This window comes from Phaeoacremonium minimum (assembly GCF_000392275.1).
Source record: "Phaeoacremonium minimum UCRPA7 unplaced genomic scaffold PA7_03_scaffold_162, whole genome shotgun sequence".
Taxonomy (NCBI): Eukaryota; Fungi; Ascomycota; class Sordariomycetes; order Togniniales; family Togniniaceae; genus Phaeoacremonium; species Phaeoacremonium minimum.
Genome location: NW_006921069.1, coordinates 143,776 through 165,887, shown reverse-complemented (window position 1 = coordinate 165,887; position 22,112 = coordinate 143,776). Strand labels below are relative to the sequence as shown.

The 22,112-nt window shown below is 52.5% G+C and overlaps 5 protein-coding genes across 5 annotated transcripts; 3 read left to right on the top strand and 2 right to left on the bottom strand.

Annotated features, from left to right (window-relative positions):
* Positions 1 to 4,802: 4,802 nt before the first annotated feature.
* UCRPA7_2507 (hypothetical protein) lies at positions 4,803 to 5,065 on the bottom strand (the record flags this gene model as incomplete). Its single annotated transcript, XM_007915060.1, has 2 exons — positions 4,803 to 4,939; positions 4,993 to 5,065. 2 exons carry the CDS (start codon positions 5,063 to 5,065, stop codon positions 4,803 to 4,805), a joined length of 210 nt encoding a protein of 69 aa, XP_007913251.1.
* Positions 5,066 to 7,528: 2,463 nt separating this feature from the next.
* Positions 7,529 to 8,359, top strand: UCRPA7_2506 (putative ammecr1 family protein; the record flags this gene model as incomplete). Its single annotated transcript, XM_007915055.1, has 1 exon — positions 7,529 to 8,359. One exon carries the CDS (start codon positions 7,529 to 7,531, stop codon positions 8,357 to 8,359), a length of 831 nt encoding a protein of 276 aa, XP_007913246.1.
* A 628-nt stretch (positions 8,360 to 8,987) lies between these two features.
* On the bottom strand, positions 8,988 to 9,833 carry UCRPA7_2505 (putative ras small monomeric protein; the record flags this gene model as incomplete). Its single annotated transcript, XM_007915099.1, has 1 exon — positions 8,988 to 9,833. One exon carries the CDS (start codon positions 9,831 to 9,833, stop codon positions 8,988 to 8,990), a length of 846 nt encoding a protein of 281 aa, XP_007913290.1.
* A 4,472-nt stretch (positions 9,834 to 14,305) lies between these two features.
* UCRPA7_2504 (putative rrna processing protein) lies at positions 14,306 to 17,262 on the top strand (the record flags this gene model as incomplete). The annotated part of the gene is made up of 2 exons (XM_007915103.1): positions 14,306 to 14,629; positions 15,211 to 17,262. The coding sequence occupies 2 exons, from the start codon at positions 14,306 to 14,308 to the stop codon at positions 17,260 to 17,262; spliced, it is 2,376 nt and encodes a 791-aa protein (XP_007913294.1).
* A 1,419-nt stretch (positions 17,263 to 18,681) lies between these two features.
* Positions 18,682 to 20,350, top strand: UCRPA7_2503 (hypothetical protein; the record flags this gene model as incomplete). The annotated part of the gene is made up of 2 exons (XM_007915073.1): positions 18,682 to 18,986; positions 19,048 to 20,350. The coding sequence occupies 2 exons, from the start codon at positions 18,682 to 18,684 to the stop codon at positions 20,348 to 20,350; spliced, it is 1,608 nt and encodes a 535-aa protein (XP_007913264.1).
* Between the last annotated feature and the right edge of the window lie 1,762 nt (positions 20,351 to 22,112).

Here is a 22,112-nt window from a genome sequence, read left to right as displayed (position 1 = left end):
CAGGGCCAAAAGGCACAAATCGTAGGGCTAACGGTGAAGAAAAAGCCGAGCAGGAGATTGGCACTTCCACTGAGAAGAATACGGAAGAGCTGGCCGACTTCATTGAATATCTCGCCGCTGAGACTTTCGACAGCATTCCGTCCGAGCTACAAAGCCTAGATCACCGGATCTGGGCCGAGACACCAGCCCTGAAAGAAAAGTACAGCTTACCATTGACTGGTGCCGACATCTCGGAGCTTCTACCAGCCTTGAACCCGTCCATATCTGAATCCCTCATTACCTACGGGATCTTGAATGAATCGCAGCAAGGCGTTAACGAGTTTCTTGCGCCAGTGCTAGCCAGCTATCTAACTGCAGTCACCACGCCGCCGCCGGCAGCCTGGACAACCAAGGGTCAGGTCACTGCATGTGAGATTTGTGATCGTGATTGGGTACCCTTAACTTATCACCATCTCATTCCTCGCTTTGTTCATGCCAAAGTGCTGAAGCGTGGTTGGCATCGCGAGGACGAGTTGCAGAACGTTGCCTGGCTTTGTCGAGCTTGTCATAGCTTCGTACATCACTTCGCTGGGCATGAGGATCTGGCGCGGTATTACTATACTGTCGAATTGCTACTAGAACAGGAGGAGATCCAGGCATTTGCGAAATGGGTGGGGAGATTGAGGTGGAAGGCGGGCGGGACAAAGAGTAAACGGGGTTGAATATCACAAAGGTGGAGGCTCTGCACGAATTGTTTAAGTCATAACATACGATAGCTTTGATTCTACCGCTTTTGTGTTGGGCAGCTATACAGCAATTCCCAGGGTATCACAACACGCCTCGCCTTTCAGTGCGCCCATTTTCGCTTTTTGGTATCCAGATCCGAGCCCCCGATGTCAGCCTCTTCTTGAGCAGGATCGCTTGAACTCCTTTGCCGTCCTGCCAGCAGAGCTTGTCGGTCTTCCTCGTTGCTTCCTGCCCTTTGCCGCCTCTCCTCCTCTGGGTCTTCCTCCTCTTGCACAGCGACGAGAGCCCGCTCGCTACCCCAGCTTACAGTCCTCCCCATGCTGTCCCGCGCTCTAGCTCCCGGTACTATGCCGCTACCAACCACACTGTCGCTTCGCTCAATGATTGAGTTTGGTCGAAGACCGGAGCCATCGCCGCTCGGTGAACCCCAGCCGAACTCGGCCCCTATCGCGCGGTCCACATCATCCTTGAAGCTCTGGCTTTGACGCTCTGCTATATATGCATCGAAGGTGGTGTCGCGCAAGTGGTTATAGCTTTCCCTACGGCCAGCCTCTGCAAGTGACAGTGGTCGACCCCCTTGGGCCTGGGTTTGTGACTGATAGGAGGTATCTGCGTTGTGTAAGGAGGCCAAGCTGGCGGCAGAGTGGCTCCGGCTGCGAGAGGAGCGGACGCTCATGAATGATGTCCGCTTGGTCGGCGGTTGAGCGGAAATCTCTGTCGAGTTTCCGAGTTCGAAGTCAGACCTATCATCCTTGAAGCCGAAGTGTTTAACGTTGGCTGGGTGGTGGTAGTCGTCGTATTGAACGAGTCGTCGATAGACAACTATAGAGTAGATGCCCGGGACGACGACACCGATGCTATGTAGGGTCAGCACGAATAGAATCCGGGAATAGGGCATTATGGAAATTCATACGTTAATCCACTGTCGATGGCCAGGCCCACCATGGACCAGTTACCCTCTGACCTCTCGATGTAGACCACAATATCCAGAGCCAAGATGGCGAGAGCACTCGTAAATTTAATAGAATGCATAAATAACATTGCAAAAGGTGTTAAGGTCTCGGAGGCCACCCTTGCGATTTCGATGAAGTTGAGAATGAGAGATAGTAGCGACAGCCCTACATTGGTGCATTCCCATCTGTCTGAGTTAGCAAATGTCCTGGATTTCCAGAACTGACGATAACTTACACAACCTCTACAAGAGGGAACTTGCCCTTCTTGTCGTTTTCTTGAAAGTTCTGCAATGTCTCGGCCAGCCGGTATGAAAATATGCCCATTGTGCCCAAAAGGAGAGCGATCTGAGCCATCCAGAAAGGCACAAGTAGGGCAAGTCGCCATCCCGCCCTGTCGAATTGGGCTTGGTTGCGGTGAAGGACCATGGTGTTCTAATCTACCCCGGAGTTTCTGATGGTTGGGAGCGGCTGGAAAAGTTCGAGATCCGACGGACCCTGGAGAGGCACGGCGGCTATTATGTATTGGTATTCCGCGGTCAACAAGTCATTGCTAGAGGGTCTAGGATATGGCGATCGCCTCAAGGAATCTCTCGAGACAGGGCTAACTATTAATATAAGTGAGCCCCATGGAGCCAAATCCAAGGGGCCTCCACATTCGGCTGTCAAAACCGCCCGAGACAGGGACATTCAGCAGAGGAAATTGACTGAACGAGCCATATGGAGAAGCGCACGCTTTCCTCCACCGAGAGGAAGCAAGCAAAACAGGCAATTCAGCCCTGGCCTGAGACGGCGCGGTGCCGCGTGCTGGGCATTGAGACTAAAAGAAGCACGCCAGGAGGTCTCAGCCACGACGGCTTCCATTGGGCGCGGAGGGCCCATGTGCTGGCCATGTTGGTTCCCAATAGCTTCGTTTTACCTCAGGTAATTAGATAATGGGCAAACGGCTCCAGCGGGCGCGCACAAAGTTGTCCAGCACTGGCTGAAGCTGCGCTTGTTTAGGGGACAGTGGAGATGCTGGGTGGCTTTGCGGCTGAGCATGGTGCGCCTTGGTCGAAAGAACGGGGGCAAGTCAATCCTCCACTCCACTGAACGAGCAACAAGCGCCTGGTTCCCTCTAGGCTCCAGCATACTCTCTAACAAGCGAATACTCCCAAGACTGGGTCCTCGGCTCCGAGATGGCCGTTTATGGCTCGAGATCATGGCAAACGCGCGGGTGATGTGACCCGGTCGACGACTCTAACCAGGGACCAGCAGATTGCATGATGATAGCTCGGATGGGCGGGGAGTCCTCTCAACCGCAATCCTGAAGGATGATGCCTCATCTCGTTCGTCCGTCAGTTTGTCTCCATTCTCACATTTCACTGTGGTCACTTTGGTCCGCCAATAACGCTCATCATGAGCAGGACTCTTTGCTAAGGGTCCACTGCCTGCGAGTCTGCGAGGCCGCGGTCGACGTACATGGATTGGTCTTAAGCTTATTGCAATTTCGGCAGTCCGTGGCTTTGCATCTGCTTTGGCATTGGTTCTCTTCCCCAAGCATATCATGGCATACCATACCGACTTTCGCCATTATTGAGAGCTAGCGCGTCACACGGCTGCAGCCAGGAGGCAGAGTAACTTCCCTCGCTTCCGAATGCGCGCACCGCTAAGAAAACAAGGCTCTTACGGTGGGGTTGTTTGTCGATCCGGGCTTGCGGGATAGGCTTATTGGGCCCAACTAGCGAGCGTTTGAATCCATCGTTGGGCTAATTTTGGACGCCATCTTTCTTCAAATCTCCCCTGACTGAGCCCTCTCCGTTTCGCGATGTCCAGGTTGCGGTGAGGGGCTTTAGAGCGCACTCCAAGAAAATGCGTGCTCAGCATGCAAGTCGGCGCTGCCGGTGCAACAGGCAGAACAAGCCTCGAGGTCGAGCCGCTCAGACATTCCAACAGTCATGGAGGCTGCCCAAAATGCAATCCACAAGGACCAATAGGAAGACTTGGCAGAGTTCGTCACCAACTGAGTGAGGATCGCTCGTTGGTTGGCGTAGCCATGCCATCCGCAGCACGGAGTCCGTGGAGATGTTCCCAACCTGCCGCAGTGCAGAATCATTACTCACTGTTTTGGAATCGAACAGATCTCATTCCTAGTTGTTAGGATCAGTCGCCTCTTCGGTACTCAGGCGAGAATGTGTCGTGGCCACGGCCTTTCCGGCATTACCAACAAACCAATTCGACTCATAGACTTGACGTACAACCGTGGCGTAGCTGGACAAGAGAAAGCTAAGCTTTGCAGAATCTGACACATTTGACGCGCGCACGAGGGCCAGACGATGACTGCATATGCACCAACAGGCGCCTCCGATGCTGCAAAGCATACTTGGGGGCAGACTTGAGGCTGAGAACCTGGGGTACCTTATCGAATCCATGACGTGGTCAACGCATCTTTGGTCAGCAGCGCAAACGCTCAGCTTCTTACAAAATATTGTGTGAGTCAAATGGAGACTCAGGCAATTTGGGGACCTACAAGAAGCTGAATTCAGCTCGCCATGCCCTGGGCCTCGTTAAGTTGAGCGTTTGGACCGTACTATATTGTTTGGATGGCACCCACGATATCGGAACAACAGCCGTTGAACAACGTCAATTTGAACAAGGCTGGGCTTCGGATAAAGTTGGAGTGCATCGCACGTAAGACGGCGCGTGCAACTCTCCTTCGAATAGACTTGCCTGGAATCCGGAACTTGGCCAAAGGTGGTTGTTCGTCGCCGGGTAATTATGCACAGCTATCAGCTTCCGCCCCTTCAGAATCACACCAAATAATCTCTCGTTAACTTCACAAAGAGGTACAGCAATTTTGGTGAAATGGCTAGTGGCGCCAAGTATATTCAAAATAAGTATCTGCTCTGAGGATGCGTCCGACAGCTGCTCCTCAACCATCCTGGTTCTCTTGTTGATCCTAGATGCGTGCAGTTTCGAAGCTGGGCCTAGAAGTCTATGTCCCTTTCGTCCATAGTCCAGAGCCCATATTACAGAAGTTCATTCGGCTGTAATACCGTTTATGGTTGTGCAATTTCAGTGGCTATCAAGCCGACCTCTCCACCTCTATTATACCACTGCTCGTGGTTGCTTATCTCCCAAGGTTGCTCACAGACCAGCCGCCTTACCGGCCAGGTAGACCTTGGTGGAATCGAACTGGAGGACATTGCCCTGGGCGTCGGTCATGGCAGCAACGTTGATGGGCACACTGTCTTGAACTTGCGGTGCTTGACGCTTGACCCATTCTATGTTCACGTTAGCACATCACTGCAGGACGTCTCTATATGATGAGGCATACCGTTGTGCTCTCGTTGGGACACAGCCATGGCGGCAGTGACGAGGGTGAAGAGAGTGAGAAGTGAGTACTGCATTTTGACTGTTTTGTATCGAAACGGCGGATCAACACGAGAGGCTTGAAAAATGACCGAATGATGTCGACCGGCGACGAGCAGATAAAGTACAATGAATATGAAGTTGAGTGAAGGACTGGACGACACACAGAATGGAATGAAGAGGGAAGAGGGAGAAGGACCAGAGAGACGGGAAGGCTGTCCTCGATATTTGTATCGCATCAACGCCCAGACTTGCCATCCCATAAGGAGCTTGAGTGATGGCCGGTTTCAGCCAAAACCGGACTGGTGCAGCAGATCGGACGGGACAACAGAGCACACAGATGCCATCCCATTACCTGACGGGCCTTCAACTGAGGCCAACGACCAGCATCTGGACTCACAGATGTTGGACAAGCAAGGCACAGTATTGCCCAAAGGAGCATGGCCCGTGGCGACGACCCTCGAGCTGAGACTGACCCGAACAGGGCCTAGGTCCCTGAAAACTCCACCGAATAAGCAGCTGGCAACGTAACCACAGAGTGTTTTACCGAGGGCCGTAGCATGGGCAAAGATTAAGCTTGCTTTCATTACAGCGGGCGTTAGTGGCAACGAATTTGCTTGACGCCGCGTGGGCCGGCGTAGTTGACGTTTGGTTGGCTGGTTGGGCCATGAAGGGAGTAAGAAGCTTTTCGGGTCCGTTGAGCTGAAACGTGGTTGCGACCGCTTAAGATCTGATGAGCCGCGATCGCCCACCTCCAGGGCTCGGCTGTCCTCGTCTTGGCACGCTGATCAGACAAGCCAACCATTGTTTCCGAGCTTCCGTGTTCCAAATTGTAGAGTAGGCAGTTGACAGAAATCAAGCCTGACGTAAACAAAGGCTTGACCATGTCATATGCTATGCTATGCTGTCAAGAGAAAAGCCTAGACCTTGGGGAGTTAGTGGTAGGGTGGCCCTTGCGGCCAAAAATAGCGACCACAACACTTCGTCCATGACGCCCGGCGGCCTCTTCACAATCGACTCTTTTTTTTCTTCAGTGGTCAAGATGCATATTAACAAACCATCATTTATTTGCAGAGTCTTCTGGATCGACCGCTCTTCGTAGGGAGGGACCAACAAAGTTGAACACTGATTTATTGGTGCCAGGCTACCTATAGGCTGCAGTACCCGGGATTTCGCGTTACGTGTTACAGGGGCATCTTGGAGACTCCTCAGCTTGCGAGATGACTCGGTGTTTCACCTTCTCGAAACGAGGAAGAACATGTTCCGTTGTCGTCGAAGGTCTTGGAGGTTCCATAATAAAGTTCAAAGAGAATCCACCATCAACTCTCTCTTCTTCTCTTGGACGCCCTCCGAGTCGAGTTCGAGCGTAGAAAGCACTCCGTGTGTTGGATTTTACAGCCAAATTCTTGCTGTATCAGTGTTACCAATGCTGCCTGCCAGGTAATGTGCCAGGCGTGCAACGCAAGTGAATTTACAGCTTTGCCCAGTGTAGATCTGACTTACGAGGCAAACAATCGTGTACATTTTTGATTTTGTCAAAGTCAACAGAAGTCGAGCTGAGCAAAAAAGAATTAATTATAAAGATTGTGTATAGAGTAACGATGCAATCAACACATTCTCCATATGTCACTTGGAGGAGACCAAGACGTGTGAGAGTGGTAAGACGCTATCAATCAGCTTGCGTGTCTTTGGATGTGAAGCCAAGTCCTACAGTTTATATTCGTCGTTTCTCGACAACCATCCTCGGCCATGAACAGTTGATCCTCGTAACTATCTCCCGAGAAGGATGACTGGCAATTCCTGGAAGCCAGTAAAGCTAAACATTCTATGTCCACATTTATAAATGAGCAGTTCTCGAAGTGGTCTTAGAGAAGGCCAAGAGAAAAGCAGGCGAGGCTTGGCTGGAGACTTGCATTTGTGTCTTCCCCCCAACAAGGTGCCTCCATAGTACTGCTCTTTGTATACCTGGCCTTTAGCCTTGAAAAATAAGGTTTCTCGTCTAACCGTCATCTCACAGAATTCCCAATAATTTGGCACATAAAGACGAGCTTGTTTTCTGGCAATGTGGGAGGCAATGCGTGGAACAAAAGCCGGGGTTTCCCCACTGCGGTAAGCAGTGGGCTAGAAGCGCCTGGGGCGGGAGTTCTAAGGACGGGAAGGTACCTAGGTAGCCGTGGATCTTCGGTAAGGCTTGCAGCGGCTGACTCGCTCACTGATAAGTTGATAACGTCTTCTCAGCCCCTCCATCCATCTCGCAATGTCTCCAATCTTGGAAATCCCCCTCCTTCTCTCCTCTCCTCTCCTCTCCCCTCACCTCACCTCATCCCACACGCCACGGCTTACCACAAAGTTGGCCCAACAGCGGACAAATCCTCCTGGCGTCAGGTTGTGATTGATAAGCTGCCTCTCAACCCTCAATTGGCCTTCTTTCACTCAACCTCTTCTTATCCGTCACCACCCCTCACTTCCTTCCTGCATAGAACCAGCGATATCAGGTCATCATGGCAACTATCGAGCAGTGCCTGTTCTGCTTTGAGGCTCTGGCGTCCCATCTCGAGGGCCGCAAGTCTATGACTCTTGAGCAAGTCCAGAAATCCTTCTCCGAGTATTTGAAGTCTCTCGACACTGAGACAGGCTCCGAGACGGCCGAGGCGGGCTCGGAATCTCAGAAGCTCAGCAAACAGCTTCCAGCTCTGCGGCGGGTGGCGGCCTCCTCCTCGAGCGACAGCTCCTCACCATCATCAGCCTCCGTTTCCACGACCTCCTTGGCCGCCGACACTCCAGCCACATCGATGGCCTCTCTCGTCGCCTCCAACACCCCCGAGGAGTACCCGCTCTTCGTGACATGGAACATTGCGTCCGCTCGCGGCGGATATAACCTGCGAGGCTGCATTGGGACGTTTGAGCACCAGCCGCTGGAGGAGGGTCTGCGAGATTATTCCATCACGTCGGCAATCCACGACACTCGCTTCAACCCCATCAGCATACGCGAGCTCTCGTCGCTCGAGGTCGCCATCACGCTGTTGACCGATTTTGAGGATGCGGCCGATGCCATGGACTGGGAGATCGGGACGCACGGTCTACGCATCAGCTTCTACTACCATGGACGGCGATATGGCTCTACCTACCTGCCGGACGTGGCGCCCGAGCAGGGCTGGACCAAGGAGGAGACGGTGCTCAGCTTGATGCGGAAGGCGGGCTGGATGGGCAACCGCAGCAAATGGCGCGATGTCGAGCTCAAAGTGGTACGGTATCAGGGAAAGAGAGAGAGCCTGCAGTACGGAGAATACAAGCGCTGGAGAGACTGGGCGGACAAGAAGGCAAAGGCATGATAGACGGCGCCATCATAGGCAGACTAAGGGGAAGGGCACTGGGCGTAACAGGCGTATTCGGTTGTGTTAAGAGATCATTTCATGGCGTTTACGCAGGGCCATTTTGAGGGCGGGATGGAATCCCCATAGAGGTATCTTGGAATGATGTTTGGTTAGCTTTTCTATCATGTGGCATCATACAAGAGGGAGAATTGACTGTCATCTCAACTCAGTATTTTGCCCTGCCGCATGAGTAACCTGGGCAAGCAGTGCGCAAAGGCAGCAGACATTTAACGGGCAAATCATGATGAAAGGGTGATCAAAGAGACGGAAGATAGATGGATAATCTTTTGCCATTAGAACAAAACGCTACACTTGCTTTGCGCAGCAGGCCGATCAACATATCAAGCCAAGTCAATCCAAACCGCCGTATCCGAACGCCGGGTTACCAAGGGATATATGACTTGAAGTTGCCTCCATGAACGCTTGCACACGATACACACACAAATGTCGTCGTCGTCAAGGGGTGATCCATTCAAATGGGCCCCTCAACTCATCGTAACCATTCCTCGTTAAACCGTCGCCCCCGATCTCTTCCTCCAGCTTGTTCTCTCGTCGCGATCTTCTTGCAGCGTATTCCTATGCATTGTCACCAGCACCTAAGTTTCTTCCAGAAACCTCCTCCGCCCCTGCCGATCTTGTCTCCCTGCAGGTTCGGCCCTCTCATCCCTGGGCCCCTGCCATCGGCGCCAACCTTCTCATTCTCGCTCGGCGGCAGCGGGCTCAACGGCTTCGTCATGCCGCGCCGGTCCATCTGCGCCGGATCATGGTCCAGCACGCCCATCTCTGCGAGCCGTCGGCCCTCCACGACGCGGCGGACAATCAGCGCAAACGTCTCCTCGATGTTGACCTCGAGCCGCGCGCTCGTCTCCATGAACCCGCAGCCCCGCCGCCTCGCCCAGTCCAGGCCCATCGCCGCCGGCACCTGCCGGCTCTCCTGCAGGTCGCACTTGTTGCCCGCGATGATCTTCACCGGCGGCACCGTCTTGGCACCCGAGCCGCCGCCGCCATAGCTGTCCTGTAGTGGGTTGACGCCGGCCTTGCGCGCGCGAGCCGCATTGTCGAGCCGCGTCTCGGCCTCCATGTCGATCAGGTCGTTGAAGTACTGCAGGGCGTCCAGGGAGTCGCGGGAGGTAATGTCGTAGACCATCAGGAAGGCATCCGCGCCAAGGTTGCTGCTAGCCCACATGCCGCGGTACTCCTCCTGGCCGGCGGTGTCGGTTAGTGACAGGTGGTAGGTGTTGCCATCGATGCGCCGCGTGATGCTGTAGCTGTCCTCGATGGTAGGGTCGTACTCGGAGGTCCATTGCGACCTCACCAGGCGCAGTGTGATGGAGGATTTACCACAGCCGCCATCGCCGCAGATGGTGATTGATATGGGGATTGGCGGCTGATTGTTCGAATTCGAGTTCGTCGAGGAGTGTGAGAGAGGCATGGCGGACTCGAGTATGGATACTGGGATGAAAGCTCTGAAAGCGACTGTAAACAGCCCTCACTGAGCTAGTCAAGCTCGAGATTGCGACTAATATCGCCGACAAATCCTACTTCCGGTCGTTCTATCACTTGTTTGCTTTGAATAGTTATTGCAAGAAGTGATCAGGCTTTGGTACAAAGTGATTCCCTCGCGGGGTTCTGTCGCGGATGGTCCAGTCAAGGCGCGAAGAATGCAGGCTAGTCGAGCAATAAAAGCTACGACCAAGAAGGAGAGATTGTAATGCTGGCTTAAGAATGACCGTTTGCTCTTTCGCTATACTCGAAGTGCTAGGCAACGTTTAAGTCGACCGTTGGTAGCGTTGAGGTTGAGTCAAACGGGGGCGGGGGGTGTGTGTTATGCAGACGGGAGCTGACTGATCATCTGAGGTCGTCGCAAGGAAAGAGAGATAGAGAAAGTAGTTAATAAGTGAGCGGTGAGACAGCTGCTTAGACCAGAAGCCTCAAGTGATGGAGCATCAGACAATTGAGAGACGTCAGAGACAGGATGGCACAGCAAGACTGGATTCAAGGGAAAATGAGGCAATGGACGGGGCGGATGTAGAAAAGTGTGTGGAGGATGACGACGGATAGAGAGCCAGAAGCCAGAAGCCAGAGAGCATTGGGAAGTAACTGCTTTTGCTTTTTTTCACTCTGATCGACTTCCCCCTCCCCCCAGTCTGCTGGGATCCCGACCGCGGATTTTCGTGCTTGCAGGAATTTTCGCCCTGCTCTCTGTCTCTCTACGGTCCTAGTCTACTATTACGGTTATGGATGGAGGGATGGAGTGACTGCTCGAGCGCACAGAAGCGCTGGGCCACCACTACGCATTCCCACCACACCCTCGTCGCGCCTTGGTCCATCTCTCTCCACAGCGATGCTACCTAACCTCACTTTGATGTTTCCTTATTCTGGATGAAGCAATTGAAGCAACGCCCGCAGTTGGTGGCGGGTTGAGAACCGTTGTCCAGTGATCTCTCAATGTTGATTACAGCGCTGTCTCCAATTCTGACCGTTCATGACCTACATTTGACTATCGATTATAGCTCCTGTCTAGCCAGGGCTGAAGGCGTGGGAAAACGTTCAGGTCCACCTTAGGAAGGCAATATTAGAGGCGTCGTCCAGGAGCTGCGTATAGGTGGGAACCCCTGCTTCTGGCAGCGTGCCTTCAGCCCGCCCCCCCTTTTTCGCTATTATTCCGCCAGCTCTTAACAGACGCCATCTTCCCATTCGCGGGGATAGAACGCTGATGGAGGTGCAGGACCCTTGCTGCCCTTGTGCCTTGCCGGGTGCCGCCGCCCGTGATTTGCTGGGAGCGCCGTCCCGCACGAGGCGCGTTGCCCCTTTCACCGCCGCCGCCGTCAAAACCTCGTGGCTGCGATCCCTTCACAATGGCAACCCGACTCCTAAAAGGGGCAGTTGATCGACGGCTGTGGGCTGGTTCGCCCTACAATCTCTCCAAGTTTGACGCACCTCGCCCTGGAAAATGCAGGCAAGATATTTCCATTCGTGGGAGCATTCTGGTATGCAATCGGGGCTTTTCTGACCTCTGCAATCAGCGAGATGCTTGACGTCGATGATGCTCCAGTCGTCACGCCTTCCTGAAAGGCAAGATATGCTTGCCCAGCGATTCACGGGCTTGGGATGCTCTGCTATTCCGAGAATTCGAGCGCTGCTCCACGTGTGCTTCAGGGATATCGCATTGATCACCAGAGCAGTACAACCCTATTGGTGCTCATGTGCGCTCACGCATTGACCGCTGAGGATCCCTAAAAGAACAGTATTCGGAAGCTGGCAGAGTCCTACGGGTCTTTTCAGTGTCTCTGCAACCACTCATATGTGCACGATAACTTTGATCCAACCCTCGGTCAGAAGCTGGAGGCAAAATACACCCTGACCAGGCTCCAAGACAGGTTTAAAGTGTGTATGTTTCCGCTACTCGTCCTGCAGGTTGGATCCCTCCTTCACTGGACACTTGAGATAGCGACCCTCCACCTACATCACAAATGATCACCACTTTACAGTGTTTCAAACGAATGCCCAATGCTACACTGGTTGCTGTTGCATGAAAGCAACCTGATTAAGAAGCTGCACAAGCACACGGCGTTTGAAACACAGGATCAGATCAGATATAATGCTTCGTGATCGGTGTCAAGATAGACACCAATCTGCCTTGCCTCACTTACACACGATTTGTCATTGATGAGGTGCAAGGACATGGAGAGGAGAACGGCTGTTTCTCTACTTGTTTCTAACGGCTGCAATTGCTCCGGCTGCCCATTGCCGACATGCCTGATGGATGCAGTGTGACTGGAAGGTCAGAATACCGGCCACCATTGCCTGTCGAGTGACGCAGGGAAGATGCAGAACGGAGGCATTCAAAAGTCGTTTTGTGACCTCTACTTGATGCCTCACAGATTCTCCATCACCGATGTTACTCGTGCTCATTAGACAGTTCCACATAGGCGAGGGCGGTAGGTCATCAAGGTAATACAGAGCCCCGCCTCAGGGACCACATCCCCATCGCGGGGTAGTACCTTGCCCGTCGCTAAGAGTCTGTGGTGACCAGAAAGCCATTGATATCATTGCATCTGACACGTCTTACCAAGACAGATTGGATGAGATTCTATAATTGTCTCTTTAGATCTAGGGAGATGCTGGTCGGTAGGACCAAGAGTGCTGGATCTAGTGGTACCTCGATGGGTTTATGAGAAACAGGAGTGCCTCTGTCGCACAGACTCATGGCTACTGTATATCTACAAAAACAGACTGACGAGCAAATGGGATGGGTGGGCGAACCGCTGGGGAACGGCACGGCTCATGTAGTCTACTAGACGCCCCCCTTGGTTGGCAGGAGGTTTCTTATTGATAATGGGCGGATACCATAGGCAGTACCATGAGACCCCTAATAGTTGGTTACCACTAGACTACTTCTTGTCAATGGTGAAGAGACTAAGAGATTCATGTCATCGTTCAAGAAGCTTCTTGAGCAAATTCGTCTGAAACTGTTAGCTGGCCAACAGTCAAAAGAGCCGCCAAGACCCTCGGGCATTAAACGGTATTTTACCTGTCATTGGTCCCTGGTGAGGTCATCGGTAAAGATTCGGTAGACGGCATTGCTAACGATTTTTGCGCCATGAGGCCTGTGACACATGGCTCCGAAATAGGACGGAAGAGTTTTTGTGGATCCTGAGGGTCTAAGCCGCCCGCGATGGGCCATCAACGCCGGACTGAAGGATTCAAACCTGTGTTTTCTCACGGAAGCCGCAGGGGAATTGGCATGATGAATGGGGTTTCAGGTCCACATGCAGAGCCGCTGCAAAGGTCGAGCGAGGTTGCCGATGTAAGTTGGGCCTATCAAACACTTCACTCGTGTTACACCCAACTCCACGGCGCTCACTTACTCACCTCCGGGGAATAGCTCATCGATGCAGTCAAGGCGCTTCTACTTCCTTTCATCAAAGCCGCAGATGATGCTGTGCCTCAGAAGGTGACTGGACAGACACAACTCAATGTGGATGGCCTCCCACGGAATGCACTGGTAGACCTTTATCCCCCTGAAGAGCTCGTGAAGCGTCTTGCATTTTCTCTGCCCTCGGACGAAGGACTTGGCAAAGATGGACTGCTGGACGTTGTGCAGAGGATACTCCAATACAGCGTGAATACATGGGATCAGGGTTTTCTGGACAAGCTCTACTCAAGCACCAATGCAGTAGGTATGTCCTTATCGACCAGAATGAAGAAAGACAACTGATGTTCTTAGGTTGGTGTAGTATCAGAGATGCTGCTGTCGGTGCTGAACACAAATGTAAGTCATCAAAACAAAGTATAACCAACTTTCAGGGCTAATACCTGTATTAGTTGCACGTCTACCAAGTTTCGCCTGCCCTTACAGTGGTAGAGAAAACAACTGGGCGAGCTTTCGCTAAGCTATTCGGCTTTGATGGACCACGCGCTGGTGGTGTAACTGTTGCTGGAGGTAGTGCTTCGAATATGACCTCTGTTGTTATAGCCAGAAATACTCTTTACCCAGAGTCGAAAGTCACAGGCAACGCACAGCATCACTTTATCCTTTTCACCAGCGCCCACGGCCATTATTCGGTCGAGAAGGCTGCACAGACCTGTGGCATGGGTTCATCCAATGTTTGGGCCGTTGCAGTCGACTCAGCCGGCCGTATGATCCCGGCTGCTCTACGCGATCTGGTCGTCCAGGCAAAAGCAGAAGGAAAGACGCCGCTATACGTCAATGCCACCGCCGGCACGACAGTGATGGGGTCATTTGATCCATTCGAAGAGATTTCGGCCATCTGCAAAGAGTTTGGCTTGTGGTTGCATATCGATGGAAGCTGGGGCGGACCGACCATCTTTTCCAGGAAACTAAAGCACAAGATGAAGGGCTCGCACCTTGCCAACTCTCTTACCGTCAATCCACACAAGATGTTGAACGTTCCCGTAACGTGCTCATTCCTGCTCGGCCCCGACATGAAGGTCTTCCACAAGGCTAATACTTTACCTGCTGGCTACCTGTTCCATACAAAGGAAGAGGAGGATGCAGAGGTCTGGGATCTGGCTGATCTGACTTTGCAATGCGGCCGAAAGGGCGATAGCGTCAAGCTTGCGTTGTCCTGGATATACTATGGCGCCGCGGGCTTTGAGAAGCAGATTGATCATGCTTTCGAAGTAGCCCATCACCTTGCAACCAAAGTTGAAGAGGATGGGAATTTCCAACTCATCTCGTCGAACCCGCCACCTTGCCTTCAGGTGTGTTTTTACTATGCACCAAAGGATCAAGAAGCGGCGAGTGCCGAATTGAATACTTTCAGAACTAGGGAGATGGCCAAAAGGCTCATCCCACGAGGCTTTATGATTGACTATGCTCCTGGACCAATTGGGAGCTTCTTCAGAGTCGTCGTAAATTGCCAGACGCAAATAGGAACAGCAGATGGTTTGGTGAAGGCGCTGCTAGAGGTGGGCAAGGAATTAGATGGCTTGGTTCAGTGAAACCAGGTCGGCTAGACGACGCTAACGAGGAAAGAGACATACACCGACTGCTTTTAGAGAAGATAGACTCGGGCCCTCGTAATGGATGATGATAAAAGTTAAAATAGAGTAGAGGGAACCTCTGAAAATTCATAGTTTTATAAGCTGGAAGACAAGAGCACTTTGCTGAAGAGTGTTGGAGTTTGTCACGGACCCACCTGCTTGAAGAGATTCTGATAAGATAGAGTCGCGATAAGCGATAACGATTTTTCTCCCAAAATTTCCATTCGAAAGTTCATTTTCTCAAAGTCCACCCCACCAGGTTTCTATCAACACATCTCTGCTCTTACAAACACGACAAGATGGGCAAGAATCGGAAATCCAAGCGACAGCTCATTCGCGACGAAAAGAAACTCAAGAGGAAGAACCAGGAGTTTGAGGAGGAAGAGACGTCCCATGATGCCAAGCGACAGCGGTTCGAAGCCCAACCCGAAGCAGCTGGAGATTTCATTCCTCTCGATGAAGGTAATGATGTCAATCGACCCTACGATGAGCCCGAACGCGAATTCTTCGGCATGCTTGCCGATGAAGAGCAGGAATACTTTCGCCGGGCAGACGAGATGCTCGAGCTCGACGACTTCCCGTCTGCCGAGGACCGAGACATCTTCCTCGAAAACGTCTACAAGGAGGCAGAAGGAAAGGAGTTGAAGCTCGCCAGCAGCCAGTCATGCTCGAGATTGATGGAGCGATTGATCATGTTGTCAAATACCAGGCAGAAAAAACATCTATTCGAGGCATTCGCCAGCCACTTTGTTACCCTCGTCACACACCGATTTGCCAGCCATTGCTGCGAGAAACTGTTCCTGGTCTCTGCACCAGTTGTCACACGGGAGCTCGCTGGAATTGAGGAGGAGCAAGACAAGGCTGAGGAGGTCGGCTCAGAGGAGAAGCCAACGTCATCTATGGAGGAATTGTTCCTCTTGACATTAGACGAGCTCGAACAGCATCTTACATATTTGTTGTCAGACCGATTTGCGTCTCACACCCTTCGAGTTTTGCTGCTCGTATTGTCAGGCCGGCCGTTGGAGGGAGCCTCAACAAAATCACTATTGCAGAGTAAAAAGAAAGAACACATATCAGTGGCACGCCCGACCGCAAATAGTGAGCTAGATTCCCAGCTGCGTGCTGTGCCAGAATCATTCACCATGGCAACACAAAAGATCATCGAAGACACCGCGGCTTCGATGGACGCAACAGCACTCCGTGTGCTAGCGACACACCCGACAGGCAATCCTGTCCTACAGCTGCTGCTTGAGCTGGATATATCCCTAAATGCAAAGGATAAGAACAAGAAGGATAGCCTACTTCTGTTCAAGCTCCTACCAGGTGCCCCTTCGTCATTAAACGACGCTACTTCGTCAGCAACAGATTTTATCAATCAGATGCTATATGATCCAATTGGATCTAGACTGATAGAGAGCATTATTACACATTCCCCCGCGCAGGTCTTCAAAGGCCTTCATGCGAATTTTTTTGGTCCGCGGATAGACAGCTATGTTCGCAATGATATTGCATCATATCCGGCGATCAAAGCTCTAGTTCGGATGGGAAAAGACGATCTTGCGAACGCTGTCGAGAAAATTCTTCCAGAGGTCACCAAATTGGTGGAGAGAGGGCGCTACAATGTGCTCAAGACGCTTCTTGAGCGATGTAACGTACGACATGCAACGAGCCAACTCAATAGCCTGGTCAAGTTGATTTGCTCTGCAGCTGGAACCGATCCCAACTCATTGGTGGCCAAGTTCTGCGGGCTTGATGAAGAGGAGGTTGTCAGCAAGAATGAGCCGCAACAATTTGCCAAGAACAAGTTGGTCCTGAAATCCCACGGGTGCCAGCTTGTCACGGCGATGCTCAGCATCCCAGGCCAGCCTTCGAGGGCTGTTCAGGCATCACTGCTGTCTCTTGATTCTGACCAGATTCTGCGACTGGCAACAACTTCGTCGCCAACTGTCACCGTGCTCACGACAGCATTCTCAGCCCCATCACAGGTTCCTAATTTCCACAAAGCACTTGTCTCAAAGCTCATGCAACATACCATGGAGCTTGCCAATTCCCAGTTCGGACACAAAGTCCTCATTGCCATCGTCTCTGTGCCGTCAAAGGGGCAAGGATTGTCGATCCCATTCCACCTCAAGGAAGGTGTCATCTCGGTGCTGGCAAGCCACGAGAGAGAGCTCAGAGATTCGTGGACGGGCCGTAATGTATGGAGGACGTGGAAAGGCGATCTATGGAGCCATCGCCGAAGCGAATGGATTAGATGGATCAAGGAGTTTGATCCCGCCGAGACAAAAGACGGGCTGGCCTCGAAACCAAAGCCATGGCAGACGGCTAGGGCTGGGGACAAGAGGAGATAGGCGCCAGGCAACGAACGGGTAAAGGCCAGGCTAGGGATCCATTTTGTTTCAGTAGCTCCGTACCTAAATACCCCATGTTATCTTGAGACCAGGCCGTCCGTGTTGCATGTTGTTCAGTATGTCAATGTAGCGGACAGGCAGGTGGTATCGGTACTGGTGATGAGCAATGCTAGGAGAAGCAGTCTCAACGTAGCGTACCGCAGAAGGGCCGGGAGGCGGCAGGGTCCCGTCTCGCAGGGCATTGAGAGCCTGGAAACAGATGTACTTATGCACATCAATCCATGAGATCGCCCGATCGATCCCCATCTCGTTTTCTTCACCAGCCAGACCCCCTCCCCTCGTTTTTCCAACGTGGATGAATCCCAGGAGGTGGAATAAGGTCCATTGGCCTCAATTGCTTCCCGCAGCTGTGCAGCATAATGTGGAACCCTTCCCGTACAACTGGGACCGTTAACCCTGACTGAGCCTCTCTCCACTGTTTGGACATTGCGCTGCAGCTGCAACTGCACTGAAATGCGCTAGAAATAGGGACTGGCTGGGGAGGGAGATTGGCATTGGCATTGGCATTGGCATGTTGCAATTCCCAGTGATGAAGTAAGCGAATTACTCGCGTATCTCACGATGGAGAAACTTTGGCCCCCGATGCCGCTTTGGGGCACGACGCAGTGGGGATTGTCCAGTGGGATGGGTGCTACCAGGCTTGTTAGGGAGGTGCCCACTTGTTGAAACAGCTGCTCTGCAGTAATCGCTGCACACACTCAGCCACCAAACCTGTAATGCCGTCTGACTCTGCTGTAGATTGCCCGAAGGAGTGAGAGCTAGAGCTGGAGGAGCAGCCCTAGGCGTCTTCGTGACAGGGGCCGGCGCCCCAGGTGCCCAGCTATATGAACGGTTGTAAGGCATTTCTGTGGGTAGCGAGGTACCTACATGTGTAGGTAGGTCAGCATCTAGATAACTACCTGATAATGTAGCAGATCTGCGTGTGCGCGCGCACTCACAGCCTTACCCCATCCAATCCTCCAGCTGCTGCTTATGCTGCTGCTGCGTGGTGCTGTCACTGTCAGCACTATATTTTGGGCTCTTGTTTGGGGGGGCCATTCGGTGATTCGCGCGACGTCCAAACTCCGTCCCGTCGTTGGTCGAAACCTCGCACCCCGCGCTCCGGTCTAGCTAAACCTTAGGTTCATCAACTCGCAACACAACCCTTCCTCGGCTTATCCTGTGGTGTCTACTCTTCACCTCGTCTCACCTCACTTCACCTCACTTCACCTCACCTTTAAGGACCTTGCTCAATCAGCGGGAGTCTTCTGCTTGGGAGCCCCGCGGATTGAATGGATACCCATCCAGATCATAGCGTCTTTTGATTCCCGCCGTTGCTCGCTTGCTCACAGGCGCATCGGCTTACTAGAGTCGCGCCCGATGCTGAGTGCAGAGCCCAAGGTCGAAACAATGGCGCCGCTCAACCATCGTCTCATCGGAGCCGTGCATGTGCAGGCCCAAGGCCACGCCCATGCCCTGCCAGAGGACAAGGAGGAGACCCCCAGCACCAGCACGCCCGAGCGGTTCGAGGACGTGACAAGCATCGCCACGGCCCATCAGTCGCCGCCCAGCCAGGAGCACTGGGAGGCCAAGAAGGCGGTCATCAAGGCCATGTACATGGACCAGAACATGAACCTCAACGAGGTTGTCGAGAGGATGCGGACCTCGCACGACTTTAGGGCAACGTGAGACCCGTCTTTGCACGATTGACAGGCGCAGCCGCTGACTCTTCACAACCCTTTACAGCCCCAGGATGTACAAGGCACAGTTTGCAAAGTGGGGATGGTCCAAGTACAACTCAAAGAGACTGCGCCGTGACATCTCATCTGGCAAGTCCGTGGAGAAGTCCCACGGCAAGTCCTGCCGCCGCGTCAGGAGACGCCGTGGCGCTCTGGAGCAGGCGCTCAGCCAAGTAGTTGAGAACTCTCAGGACAACCAGATCGTCCGCCGTCCAACCACCACGGCACCTCCCGGTTTTGTTCTACAGATGACCCACGAGAGTGACGCTGCCCGTAACATCGAGGCCGTACTAGCTGACATCCGTAGCCATGTTTTCGGCTTCTACACCCGCAAGCGTGAGTGGATCGAGACTCCTGAGACTGGGCTCATAAGCGCATATAACTATGGCTTCTATGAGTCATTCCGCGTGGCCATGGACAACTTCCTGATGAACGAGCACACTAACGGCGGTGAAATGATACGACGGGCTTTCCTCGAAGTTGAAGACGCCGTCAACGCCGACTATACTACAACGTTTTACTTTCTGTTTATTGATCTCCCGGATCTATTCCTGGACTACGGTCGCCATGACATCCTGACGATTCTCTTAGGCCATATCAGCAAGCTCGCTTCAGTCAAGCTACGTGACAAGATTCTTGGACATGGCTTTACTAGTCTTCACGCGCTCGTGCGCCAGAACCCAGCAATGTTGCGTCACTATATTGGTACCGCCTCGCTACTATGGACGGATTTGCTGCAGCAGTTAAGGGGGCCGCAAGACCGCAGTACCCTTTTAGCAAAGCGCAATTACCTTCGACATAGCCGCAGTATCGAGAAGAGCCGGATGGAGGAGTTGTGTCAAGGCTACTATCATCTCCTCACGGAATGTCAGGCTGTATATGGCGAGAAGCACAGCGCCAGCCAGCATCTTGAGGACATCATCTTGTTGATCCAGTTCAACTACGACATGTTCCTGGATGACTTCGAGAAGCGGAACCAGCGGCTCATCACGGACATCTGCAACAAGTATGGCGGCCAGACCTCTGCGAGCCCGAACTGGGACATTCTCGACCGGAACATATACAGCAACTGCTTCGAGCGTCTTGGTGCGTTCTACACCAAGAAGAACGAGATGCAGCGCGCCATTATCTGCCAGCGAAAGGCACACGAGGGCTGGAGGACGCGGTACTGGCATATCGAAGTGGAACGGGCTCTGGCGGCCACCGGACGGATCTTCGAGTGCGAAACTGTGCGCAAGTGCCGTCTTGAGAGCCAGTATTTCCGCAGGCTACCGGACAATGCGACTTTGCAGCTAAAAAGACCCGACTGAAGCATCTCAAAGGTCTTGACGAAGTCGTAGACGACCTTCTGGTATGCCGTGAGGCTTGCCACGGGGGGGAAGCCACAGATGGTTTCGCACCAGAGCCGCGCCAATGCTGTCATTGACGCTTGCACAACATGCTGGCCACCACATTGGTTACGGAGGCATGGACCTCTCGAAAGACTCTTCAGGTGCAGTTGACTAGAAGACGAAAGAGCGATCGGCCCCCGAAACGCTTAACCCAGCGAAAGCTTCGAGTTCAAGGTGTTGTCCGTTCTCCAATGGTTGGGACGATTACCCACAACCTGGACTCGGAAGTGTGGTGGCTGAAGCATGCTGTGATCAAGGTCTAAAATGCTTGAGTCTTTGATCACTTGATATGCTTGTCAAGAGATGAGATTGATGACGTGGGAAGACAGAGCTGAAGAATGCCTTTCTTGAAATGAGAGTCGCCAGTATCGCCTTTGGGATGGCTGCCAGAGCCTACAGCGAGTGTGATGTTCATAAAGGTCATTACGGACAGGCGGTCTCTTCAAGCCCACATCTGAAAAACAAGTTGGAAGGGGTGCAGAGGTACAGCTTTGTAAATCTATCTCCACGAGTGTCGGTCGGGTCGGTCAAATCCAACCTGGACATTGTACGCTTGGTATAACGAAGCATGTAGTCTTCCGTTGCTAGAGACATAAGAATCTATAATTTGGCTCAACCTCCATCATATAGCTATTGAGATAGAAACATAAGGGAAGGGTCCATGCCATGCGTCAAGACGAGAATAGTTGTCATCTGCCTCAAACACTCTCGGCCAGTCTTTATCCTCGGCTCATACGTCTGCTCTTGTGTATCTATACCTGCCACAAGCCTTAGATCGATTGCTAGGTCTCTCACCGACATATATCCAACTCACTGCTGTGTGCATTTGCAAAAGCTGGACCCGCACTCTATGAAGGTCAAGACTCCGATTCTTCAAAACAGGGAAGCGACTTTGAGGCTAGATACATCGAATACTGAGAAGCGAATATCTCACAAGAGACGCCAAGTCCACGCTGTGGCAGTAGACGGCCCTTCATATAACAAGCCATGAGATTGTTTACGCTGATGTTTAGGTGCCGATGTTGGGGGACACTTCAGACGGCAGATTGAAGACAAATGTCGAGAACGTGACTATGTGGTTTTGCTTCCTGCGACTGAAGAGACGATAAGTAAGGAAAGTATCATAGTGTCTATTACTACAGTTGGCTAGATATCCAGTTCTCTGGAAGCGCTAAACAAACAAGCGGTGTTGAAACCTCATCCAGAAGCCTTGTACAAAATGGACATCAGTTGCTAGAGCTAGGAAGCAAAGCAGCGATTACCGTTTTGAGAGTTATCGAACAGAGACGACCCAACCTCTCATGATGGAATCGCCCTAGATTTAGGTAGCGTAAATGACTGCCATGCTCGTGAACTACTTGTTCCAAGCGTGCAGATAAACTTTCGATGTGAGGTGACCGGGGAAGTGTTGCATCTCTCCCCGTCTTGCGCCGTCTCTATTGAGCTGGCTGGAAATTCATTTCACGACCCACAGCCAAGGTAGGGAGTGCATCGGGCCAACAGACAGCGAAATAGCTGCGTCCTAAGGCCAGAAAGTTTGCTTCCAGAAGACACACTACTGAAGCCACTGAAGAACAATTGAGCGATGCTAAATCAGCAAAGACTCTCACATTGGTAACGTCTTCTCCTCACTTCCAGATTCGGAGATTTCGGGGTCGATGGTGGTGGTAGCTAAGCCGGA